At 31.0% G+C, this 12,862-nt stretch overlaps 1 protein-coding gene across 2 annotated transcripts in view; it reads left to right on the plus strand.

Moving 5' to 3' along the window:
* Positions 1-12,862, plus strand: part of LOC140441362 (rabankyrin-5) — a 456,167-nt gene that overhangs the window by 292,736 nt on the left and 150,569 nt on the right. For both annotated transcript variants that reach the window (XM_072532038.1, XM_072532039.1), the window contains one exon: positions 6,431-6,599. In XM_072532038.1, the coding sequence (XP_072388139.1) occupies positions 6,431-6,599 (169 nt within the window). The remainder of the gene's footprint in view (positions 1-6,430; positions 6,600-12,862) is intronic.

A 12,862-nucleotide genomic window follows, 5' to 3' on the forward strand; every position in this document is an offset into this window, starting at 1 on the left:
TTATGGTGTATAATATTTTTCAGAAGGAAAAGGAAGTCAACCTGTAAAAATTAAAAATGCAATAGTTTTATTTAAAATTCTATAAACATATCCTTTATAAAATTATATCTCAATTATGGAATAAACTGAATATAAACATTTTTGTTTAACAATTTTATAACTCAAAATTTTTTAGCCACTTTGTAATATGTTTCAGATTTTTTGTTTTGTCTTGATCTTTGTGTTATTCTTTTTGATTTTGTAACTAATTGTAACATAAATACCTACCTACCATTATGAAATATACTAATTATAAACACTTTTATTTAACAACTTGTTTTTTTTTTATTTTACAACACCGAAGTTTGCAGCAATAATACTTCTTCATATTCTCTAAGGGTTATGAGCACATTTGGACCATTTTTTAATATATTTTAGTTTGTTTTACCATTATCATTATTCAACATCAATGCAACACAGGAATATATGTTTCCAGCTTTAACAAGGCTATAATGTAAAACTCTGTGCTTGTGCAAATAATTCTTTAGGACAATTCTCTATTCACCCCTGTGTCTACCAACTCTTCTGTACATTCTAACTCCAATAGATGTTAAATCATCTTCTAAATTGTCTTGATACCTAAGTCTTGGTTTTCTTCTGGTTTATTGTCCCATCAGCCCTCTTCTGTCAAAAACCTTTCCGACTGTTGCACCTACCTCTTGCCTGATGAAATGCTCTGCTCTATCCATGTAAGGTATGCTACCTTAATGAATTTTATGTCAGGTTCTATACAACCCAAAGTTGTAATGCTTGTGCTACAAACCTTGTTCTTTGTAGTAGTATATTTTAGGTGTATTTGTAGGTTTACTTTGTGGTATATTTTAGGTTTGCGTTAATTTTTGAAATTGTATTCTTTACTTGTATGTTTTAATTTTCCAAGGATTTTAACAAATTTTGGACTACTTTTTAATATATTTTAAATTTGTTTATTTTGAACTTTTTGCAATTAATTGTAACATACGGGTTTTATGTTTTTAAACATTTTTATTTAACAATTTTATAACACAAAGTTTGTATAAATATAAATCATATAATTATAAAATAAACTGAGGATAAACATTTTTATTTAAATATTTTATAACATAACATTTGCAGCGATAACACTTCTTTATATTCTCTAAGGGTTTTCAAAACTTTTGAGCCAGGTAATATATTTTTATTTTGTTAGTGTTGTATCATTTTTGTAATTAATTGTAACATACATGATTTATGTTTTTGTTTTTAACAATATATAAACATTTTTAATTTAATATGTTATAATACAGTGTGCAGCAATATATATATCTTCGTATTATCTAAACAGTTTAAAAAAATTTTAAGCCACTTAGTAATATGTTTTAGATTGTTTGTTTTGAGCTTTATGTAATTAATTGAAATATTAACATTTATATCACTAAACTATACTCTATACTAGATTATAAAACTCTATCATATATATTATAAAATGATGAAATATCACTAAATTGTAAAATTATATTACTAAACTATATTTGATTATAAAACTATATCACTATTTATCATTGTGAAATAAATAAATTATGAAAATATTAATAAGTTTTTGTTTCACTACACAAAGTTTGCAGCAATAACACTTCTTATTCTCTGTGCTTCCAACACCCAACCATTGTTTTGATTTGCCTCCTTTGGAATCATTTCTATGAGAACTACACGCTGTACTTCATCTTTTTCACCATTTTGGCACAAAGTGTTCCACTATCCCTGCAGCTATTTCTGTTAATACTTTACTAAATGTACTTTGTTCCATTGAAAATAACAGGTTGTTACCAGTACATTTTTAGTAACTTTCATTTCCTACAAAATTAAGTAGGGAGAGAACCTTTAATTCTATTGCAATTTAGTTAGAGCTGGTTATCTATTTCAAATGGGTTACTGGTGTCCCGTAACTGAAATTGCTCTACATTTACATAATTTCTTTCTGCCACATCATTCAATTCATTAAGTAATAACAAATTTACAAAATCCATTTTTTCAAAAACAAACAAGAAGCCAAAAGTTAGGTTAATTTGAATTATCTGACAGATCTTCAGGATATGACAGAAACGAAAATAACGTTTTATGTAATTTTCTGCTGTGGCCCCATTGGGGGCTATGATGTATCATTTACGTAAATAATTACATACTAGTGTAAAATTCAGAAAACGTACATCATATTACAGTTCTCAAAACATAATGTGTAAAAACGGTATGATGTATCATGCCCTGCGTTGCTATGCGTAAAATGACCAAGCCACAGCAGAAAATTACATAAAACGTTATTTTCGTTTCTGTCATATCCTGAAGATCTGTCAGATAATTCAAATTAACCTAACTTTTGGCTTCTTGTTTGTTTTTGAAAAAATGGATTTTGTAAATTTTGTAAATGTCTGTGGTTTTAATAACATTTCGAGGAACACTTTCTTAAAATGTCAACCCTAATCGTTTCTAATTGTTTGCTTGAAATACATTGTTCATGGGTATAGTAAACAATTCTGCGAAACACTCTCTTAAAACTAGCTATAATTCTTTTTACAAAATTTGTCATATACAGGGCGCTGAAAATTTATATACTCGTGGTTGAGAAGCATGAAATTTTTTTATTTTAATTTGAATTTTAAATAGGAATATAGTTTTTTATTTCTCATGTCAAATAGGAATATAACAGTATAAACAAAAAGTTCTACAAGATTGAAGAAAGGAAACAACACAAAACGCCACAAACAACCCAGAAATACTCACGAGAAGGGATTTACAGATAACACCGATACCATATGTGAAAAGGCTTATCAGAAAAATGAAAAAGAATAGGAAATAATTACATCACAACAATATTGAAAACAACCAACAGACAGATCAATTCTTTTCAAAACCAAACCCAAAAACATACCTATTGTTCTGAAGCTATTTTCTTGTGGCATCTTAATGCAATTACTACTTTTAATGGGAATAAGCCACAATTTAAGTTTAATATAAAGTTTATTTTGACGCTTCGATTTTCACTTCCGAAATCGTTCTCAAAATACAAAACATTGATAAATTAAACAAATTTAGTTTTTTTGTTACTTGGTGAAAAAGTGTTCTAATAATTTAATTCTATCTGACTCATTTATAGTGACAATTCAGACATATATTATGCATTTTAAAGTAGACAACTTTAAAATGATATTGCCATAATTGCTGAGTTGCGTTCCTAAGACGATTTTATTGTAAGATAGAAATTTTGCGTCGCAAGTTCCTCGGCAGAATGCAATAGGATCTGGTTACCTATAATAAAAGAGAAAGTCAATAAATAGAAAATACAACTATTATGTTTTTAAATAACATACATATAAAATCAGAGTTTGGTGTTTATTGAGAGTAAACTAAATCTAAGACCAAATACTTACCGTGTCGGGATAGTACTATGAGGTTTTTTCCTGTTTTTTCCTCATGATTTACCATGGAATCACAAACAGAATAATTTTACTGCCATCATTGCATGTGGTTGTCTTTTAAAAGACGAATCAGATGCTATGATTTTTTCTGGCGGATATTCTCAAGTTAAAGTTGATTTCCTGTAATCGTGTGAATTATCTTACAATAAAGTCGTCCCAGGAACGCAACTCAGCAATATTGGTAATATTTTAAGGTAGTCAACTTTCAAATGTTTATTACCTGTCCAAATTGTTCAATATAAATGAGTCAGATAAATTATTAGAAGAATTTTTCACTAAGTAACAAAAAAACAAAAATTTGTTTAATTTACTAATGTTTGTATTTTGAGAACGATTTCCGAAGTGGAAATTGAAACGTAAATAAACTTAAATTTTGGCTCATTACCAATAAAAATAGTAATTACTCTATTTTATTCTATTTAATTCCATTTTATATTATTTTATTTTTTTTATTTTATTTTTCTCTATTTTATACTAATTTATTTTATTTTGTTTTATTCTATTTTCTTCTATTTTATTCTACTTTTTTTCATTATTCTAATTTATTTTATTTTATTTTACTTTATTTATGTTTGATATTATTTTATTTTAATTGTATTTATTATTATTTTATTTTGTTTTATTTTATTTTATTATATTTTATTTTATTCTACTTTATTTTATTTTTAAATTTTATTTATTTTTAAATTTTGTTTTATTTTAGTCTATTTTATTCTACTGTATTCCATTTTATTCTATTTTAATGTATTTCATTTTATTTTATTTTAATAAGCAGGTTCTGACTTATCGCTGAACTTAAAATCTACCTAACAATATATGTTGTCAAGTTTCCCTTTAATAAAAGATAACATTTTAACGTTGTCGTTGGTATCTTTCCATCTGATACATTGAAACTTCATCCTTATTATTTGGAGCCGCAATACCAAATACTTACATATATGTCGTTATGTTAGTCTACCAATACTGACTATATTTTGTTAATCATAGCTTCCTTTGTTAGTCGTAGTATGTTGTCATCTATTAGTTATATTGCGATTTGAAATGACAGAAAAACTGTTTTTAAGGTCTTTCCGTACAATTTTTTTGAAAATTATCTTTTGCACAAACCGTCTCCTGATAATAACAAACACAAAAAAAAAAGATGTATCTAATTTGGTGCAGTCGGTCTGAAGTGATGCCCGTACAAACATTTAGGCGATTCATTTTTATTATTAATATAGATTTCGAAAAATTTGATAATTGATTGTTAAAATAAACTATAATTATTATAAGATTGTAACTACAATAAACGAGAATGTATGTCTTTTACAGCTGTACTTTTACTACTGTAAAATTACTTTTTCTCGTCAGACCCTAGTTATGTCCCAATATTACTTGTACCATGTAGTAAGTACTGATCAGAGTACTGATCATAGTAGTAAGTACTGTCATAGACTTATACCACTTAGTAAGTATTGATTTTCTACGTATACCTTTTCAATGTTTGACGGTTAAATTTTTTGATCGTCATAAAATCGACCACTTTCACCCTTCAGACAGGAAAATCGAAAAACAAATTCCGTCAGATAATATGAAAAGTTTTTGCTGCTGTTAATGAAAGTATCCTGAAAAAATTAGCTGGTTATCTGTGATTTTCGTATCTTCGAATTTTTAAGCTATTTAATTAAAAATAATAGCAGTATCTATAAATTTTCGGTATGTCATAAAATCGACATATTTCGGGAAAATTAGAGGAACATGCCCCAGGATCAAAAATAGTCGCAGTATGGAAACCGTATCAGACTCGGACTAATGAAGCGATTATTCAAAGCTTGAAGAGAGTATCTATCATAACCTTTTTTGGCGACGGACACTCTAACTATAGCTTCTTACTTACTTACTCCGTGGCGTTACAACCCTTCGTGGGTTTTAGCCGACTCGACAACATGCCTCCACTGTTTTCTGTCTTGAGCAACCTCCATCCAATTCTCCACGCCCATAGTGCTTAGGTCTCTTGCTATATTATCTCGCCACCGGAGACGAGGGCGTCCGCGTGGTCTCCTTCCAGTTGGGACTTCCTCCAACACCAGTCTTACTGTTCGTTCGTCAGAATGTCTTCTGAGGTGTCCTGCCCATTGGAGTCTTCTGGACTTTATTTCTTTTATGATGTTGGCGTCTGAGTAAAGTTCTTCGAGCTATTTGTTAGTTCTTATCCTATATTGTCCTGATGCTTCATCCAGCACAGGGCCAAAGATCTTCCTTAGGATTTTTCTTTCAAAAACACATATTCTCTCTTCGTTTGCCTTTGTTATCGTCCACGTTTCGCTTCCATACATCACAACGGTGTGATTGGTTTGGATTGATTAGTCGAGCTAACTGTAGCTTCGCTCACACTTTATTTGCGGAAGCAGTATATTGAGCAGTTGCTTGTATATATTGAAACACTTTGTAAACTATCCCTTACGGATTCCGTGTTAATCTGACCTTTATACGTACTCCATCTTTATATACTTTCGTCTCCTTCCTATAAAATCGTTTATAATACGCGCATTTACACTTTTTTTATGAGACTGTAAAAGATAATGAGACTGAATTACAAACTCCTTTTAAATCCAGTGGTTAGAAAATTCTCTAAAATAATTATTCTTATGAGTTCCTTGTATGTCCTCAATGACTATATGATTACGATTTTAAAGATAAAACAACCTTTTTAAAATCAAATTTCATTTACTGTTTAAGTGAGTAATACAGTATTTTGTGGTTTCAAATATAAAATATTATTCTCAAATTGTTTAATATTGCAACGCCATGCGCCAGTGTATAGCTGTTTCTATTGTCTACATGATAAATTATTATGTTGACCTGCTCGCTACCCACTGCATATGAAAATTTTCTGTAGCATAAAAAGCTTCGATTCAACAAAATAAACAAGCTTAATATAATCAACATCAAATCAATAATAAATCTTTTTTGAATTTAAGGGCAATAGATGAAAATAAGGAGTCGGAAGCTATCTTCCTCATCCATGCTGGTTGCGATTTGAATACACCTAGGATACAAGGACCTAATGGTGAAGGAGGGGATGAAGCGAAAGATAAGCGATCTCCTTTGCATTTGTGTTGCCAATGGGGTTTAGAACCAGTAGTTAGGGTAATTATTAGAAATTTTCTATAATTCGTAACATTAAGTTAGATAATAAAAATAAATAATTAAAAAAGAAAAAGTTCTTAAAAATTAGCGCAAAATACAGTAGAGTGGTTGCAAATCATCATACCCCTTGGAAATACGCATACCCGAAAAAAAAAATTATTAATCCTAAAAACATTGACCATTTTAATTTCATATTGAAGTACGCGACAGGGTCGGATCTGTACGTAGTGTAAAGTACAGCTCACATGAACTGCAAAATGTTGTGTTCGAATTCTGCGTTAAATAAGATAAAGGTGGATTAAGGTATAATTTAGTAAAACTAGTAATCTAGTCTAAGGAATAGACAAAACGTATTAATAAGACAGGTTATTTTTAACATAGGTAGCCCACTATTTCCCTTGAAAAGAGATTTTATTTTCATAGGGAGAAAACACCACTCTTTATAAAATAGTTCGGATTTAAAAGCAAAAAACGCAAAAAAACGCATAAAAAGCATAAAGAAATTCAAAAAAGCGCTTAAAAAGCATACAGTTTTTTTTTTTACAAATTGTATCAATAAATTTGTTCGGTCCAGTTTTTATTAATTTTTTGGATCATTCTGAACAAAATAAATCTCTTGTAGATTTTCTCTAAACTTGATCTTTTTCAAGTTATAAATAATTTCAAACTGAAAAAAAACGCAACATTACGATTTTCAAGGCTCAAAAACACAAGTAAAAACCATTATTTTTGAATTCACCAAGAACCTAAGTTCAAGTTCAAACCCTGTTATATCATTTCCCGATAAGTATTTAAAATGGATAGGCCTATTCCATTTTAAAGTATTGTTTTTTTATCGTCAATGAAGCGATTATGACATGACAGGTGCTCGGGCTACGGCTTGTATAAGAGAGAGAAATAAGATCTAGGACACAAATTTATTCTGGTTTAAATTCTCATGGTACAAATGAGCGCGCCCACCCTGCCATACGCACTTCATTATCAATTAAAAACAATGGTTTAATAGTTATTTATGCACCAAGGGTGTTATTACGATGATTACGCCGGAGAGCAACATATCCAGCCAGAGGGCCTCTAACCCGAGGAATTGATGTTGGTCGATGGGCATAATAAAGGCACCTAAAATTGGCACTGATGATCCGCCTACTTCGCTGCTACGTGTTCTCGGTCTTACTTTATAGTGTCGAGACCTGGACTGTGAATAAAATCGATCTAAATCGCCTTGAGGCTTTCGAAATGTGGTGCTATAGAAGAATTTTAAAAATTTCCTGAGTGGAGAAGATTCGAAACTCCACAATACTAGAACCTCTCAGCAAGACTACTGAGATCATAAAAAGCATCAAGCAGAGAAAGCTGGAGTATTTCGGACATGTAATGAGAGGTCCCAAATATAGGTTGCTACAAAATATCATGCAAGGAAAAATAGCAGGCAAACGCAGTCCAGGACGAAGAAGAATCTCATGGCTGAAGATCTTGCGAGATTGGTATGGTGTTGATACAAGCATGCTATTTAGGGTTGCAGTGAATAAAAGTAAGATAGCTATGATGGTAACCAACGTTCTAAAAGGACAGGCTACATGAAGAAGATGGGCATAATCATCCAGTAACACCGGTGGTATACACAAAATATGCGTATATATATATATATATATATATATATATATATATATATATAAAAGTGCAATCGTAAGTGAATGGGATGTTTTCGGTCAATAAAACCTAACCGGTTTCATAATTAATTTTTATCAATCATCAGATAATTTCAATTGATTATTATATTGAAAATATTTTTTTTTGTTTTTCATTCTAATATCAAACATTTATTCAATTAAAAATTAATTCGTAAAATATTTATATTTAAGAAAAAAATGTGATTTGTAAAGAAAATCTGACTTTAGTTTGAAAAAAAAACATTATCATAATATCATTTTAAAACTACAAAATATTCTATAAAAGATTCAGACGATGACGTAGAGTTTTATCAAATGTTTTAGAAAAGTTTTTCTATTTTTTTTTTTCTTATCGGAAAAATTGTTCAAACATTTTTGGAAAAAAATCATGGTATAACTTACAGAAAATCGAAAGGATTGTACAAATTAGATTTTACCTCAAAAAATTAAAAAAATTTCATTTACGGAAATTTTTTTGGAAAATTTTGAGGAAAACTCTACTTTGACGCTTTTCAGAATAGTAACAGAAGTGAGCATACGAATTTTCAAATCAATCGGTATAAAAATATCATAATAAAATCAGTTTGAAAATTGTTACCGAGACCTAAAATGCGCAGGCAAGTGGTACATTTGACCCCGTTTTATGGCTCTCTGTACCAACCCAGCTGTCCGCCCTCTTGGATTTAGAGTTTTTAGGGGCTAAATAATGAGCCATGAAAATGGCGGACATATTACTTATCGTTAATTTTCCCCAAAAAATTGCAACTTCACCCCTGTCTGCCATCCCTTATGTATCCACTCTCGCGTCCGCCCTTTGGGATTTCGTCTAGTTATACCAAGATCTTACTCTGGGCAAATTTTCAGCCATATTATCGATCGTTAATTTTTCCGAAAAAATGACAACTTCATCCCTGTATAGCCACCCCCTGTACCACGAGGGGCGTCCGCCTGTAAGGCAAAGTCTTAACCCAGTTACAATGAATATATTCCAATAGAGAAATGTCATATTACTGATCAGTTCAAAATTTCGGCTATATCTCTTGGACTATAAGCGCTTCATTAACGATTAAAAAGAATATTTTAAAATTAAATATAAAGTATAAAGCTTAGTATAAAGCTGCATATAACGATATACTCCACCAAGTTAACACTGGTTCAGGCGGTAATGAAGTGTTAGGCAATATTTCTCTAAAAAGTTGGACTAAAGGAGCTTTAATGAAAATGTTTTTCATGTCCCTAAGGAGATATCTAGAAAGGCTTTCAGTGTTTTATTGTTATGTAAAATTTATTTTTATCAAGTAACGGTCGAATCCATCACTCATTATTTTAAGACCGCTTCCCATTTTTATTTTCTTTTTTGGGATGTCTCCTTTATTTCCATGTTCTAGAGCAGTCAATATTTCCTCAATTCTTTTAAATAACCTTTTCTGATCGGTCAGTTTTTTTATAAATTACTTGAAGGCTAGTTTCTATAGTCAAATCTTATTGATTATTAGATTCTGTTTCCCTTCTAGACTTAGTACCTTTAGCAGTCTGCATATGTCTTATTAGCGCTTACTACTGAGGACTTTGTATTTTGGTTTCTCATCAATGGTAACTTTAATTCCTAAGATATTGGTAATCTGAAATATTCTCTAGTTTGCTTACAGCTCAAGTTATTTTGAAGTATTTTTTGAGCAGGTCCTCAACTATCTTCTCTGTGCTACATGCACAATGTAAATTTTTTGCCGTCACCTTTATTTGCTTTTTCTGGTTGTTTTCAAATAAGTGATACTAAAGGTTTATTTCATTAAATATACATATATATCAATTTTCTATAATATATACGATCTGTTACATTAATTTTAATGCTATTATTATTTAAGATTTTAAATTGATAGCCAACCATTGCCATTCTTATCTTTTCATGAAGTGCATTGTAATGTTCCACTCCATCTACTATAACAGGTGGTGGTTGTTTTTCTATTGGCTTATTAGCCACTTTATTTTGTTGTGGAGATGATAACGAGGTATCCATTTTCCTTTATTTTTATTTCTTTCCTTTACTCTAATCCATTCGATTTATTTCGCCAATTCTTCCTCATCCTAGTGATATTCTAGTTCTCTCTTCTTTTTTTGCTTATTTAGGTTTAGTTCAAATTGAGCGTTTTTAAAGATCAAGTTCTTAATCATTTCACGCATTAAACTAAGCTCGCACTGTAGCTTTTCATATTTTTCTGCTAAGTGATCATTTTTCACTCTTTGTTTGCCTCCATGCTGCGAATAATTGCTGTTCGTTATTTGATCTTGCATGGTTTTAATAGAACAATTGATGGTTCAGGGTCACGGAAAAGATGGGGGGATGAATTGGCAGCGGACGCGCAAAATTTGCTAGACGTGAGAACCTAGAGAAGATCGGCACATAACCGGCAAGGTTGGAGGCATAGTTTGGGGGAGGCCAAGGCTCGATTTGGGCTGTAGCGCCATTGAAGAGAGATAGATTTCATAAGGAAAACTTTTAATATGCCTATTAACCCATTACCGGCCGAGGCAATAAACAAAGAGAAATTTGACGATTGATTTATTAAAATGGATTAAAAACACATAAATTAAGACTAATTTAGAACCAAAAAGAATTCTTTTTCTCATGAAGGAAAAAACAGGTGGGTGCGTATACGCACCTTTGGCCGCATACGCGTACAATTTGTAATAAAGGAACATATTGTATCTTAATTGTAAATTAAATTTTAAGATGAAAATTTTCGAAACATCCGGGGTGTAGATGCAATCTACACTTTTTACATAAATAAATAGTATTACTTTTGCACATCCGACATTTTTTTCTTGCACTATTATCGTCTCTTTTTATAATGTGGCCAATATTGTCGAATCTAGTTTTATCTAGTAAAGCAAATTTAGATGGACTCCATATACTGAGTTTGAAAATGATGTAGCGGTTTCTTCACTATTCTCTGCATGTCCTCTATATTTTAGTAAGTTAAGAACCAATCTTGAACAAAACTCCAGTTCGGAAATTTTATAATCATTCGTAATTTTAAAAATTTTTTAACTATTGACCACCATACTGTCAATCATGTTAGTAAACAACGGCCGCCATCACTTTTTTCCTCTTATTTTAATACGGTAATTCGCAATGCCATTATAATGCAGATCCACTCCACCCATGTATTGGTTATATTGGTGAATTACATTAGGCTGAGGGATAAGAATTTATTTGTGTTCTTTCCGGTTATAACGTTTAGTTTGCATAAGGGGTAAAACTTCACACAAATTTGTCATTACATCCACTACTGAGTTATCGTTCCATCTTGTCACCAAAACTTCTAAATTGGAATCTAGCTCACATGTATATGAACCTCTTTCCTTTTTTTTTTCATAATTTTGTTTTCTTCTAGAGGACAGTTAGCAGTGTGATTTTCCCTTACTGTTCCTATTGCAACATATCCTTTTTCTTTCAATAGTCCAAAAAGTGCATATGGCATAAAGAAGTTTCTGAAAAAAACCCTATGTTGCTGTGGGTTTTAACGATCGAAAGTAAAAAACAACTGCCGTCTGTTTTCTCAGTTTTTCCGCCATATGGAATAAATTTGTACAAATAACCAGTATCAGAACATAAACACCATAGTTTAAAACCAAATCTAACAAGTTTTCCACGGATGAACACTTTGCACGAATGTCGCCCGAAATATAGAACCATTTCCTCGTCAATGGAAAGAGTTTTTGCAAAGAATTGTGCAAACTTTCGGTTAATTATTTCAAAAATTGGTGACAATCTTGCAAATTTATCATTTTTATTCAGTAAGGTGTTATCTGACAAATGTATGTTCTGTTTGATTGAACGAAATCTATTTCGGCTCATGCTTTCTCTTAAAATGTGCACTTCTTTATCTTAATCCTTAGACCAATACATATTTACTTAAGGCAGAGTGTGATAACCAGATAATATACATATGCCAATAAATTTTTTTAAATCTATATCGTTCATTTCAAAATCGTGACGGTTATTCTGCGATGCATAAATACACACAACGCAAAAGTCTAACGATATTTTAATAATTTGACAATACCAACGAGAGAAATTTCATGACCATATAAATTTGCTTGTACTATAATTGTTGATACAGACACTCACTTCTTATAAAAAAAAAAAAAAAAAAAAATTGTAAAACTGATAGCAATACGTGTTTTAGAATGTTTTTTATAAGGGACAAAAAAATCGACATTTTTATGTTTTGTTTGTTTTTAATTTTAGTCACTTTATACCATTCTTGCTTAATAGGTGAGTTAAAGATATTGTCTTTTTACCATGCAACGACAACATTTAACGTTGGATGAGATGAATAGAGCCGTGAGACTCCTTCAAACTGGTATGCGACAAACTCAAGTTGCTGACCAGCTGGGTGTCTCCCAAAGCGTCGTAAGTGGTTTGTGGCGTCGGTTTAGAGACACTGGGAGTCCAGCCGAGTAACATCCAGGAAGTGGTCGCTCTACAACCGTCGCTTAAGACCGATATTTAATTTTAAATGCCAGAAGGCAACCAACAATTACAGCACCCGAAATGGTTAATGAATTACAGCTTGCACATAATGTAAC

This window comes from Diabrotica undecimpunctata, chromosome 5 (assembly GCF_040954645.1).
Source record: "Diabrotica undecimpunctata isolate CICGRU chromosome 5, icDiaUnde3, whole genome shotgun sequence".
NCBI classification, from domain to species: domain Eukaryota; kingdom Metazoa; phylum Arthropoda; class Insecta; order Coleoptera; family Chrysomelidae; genus Diabrotica; species Diabrotica undecimpunctata.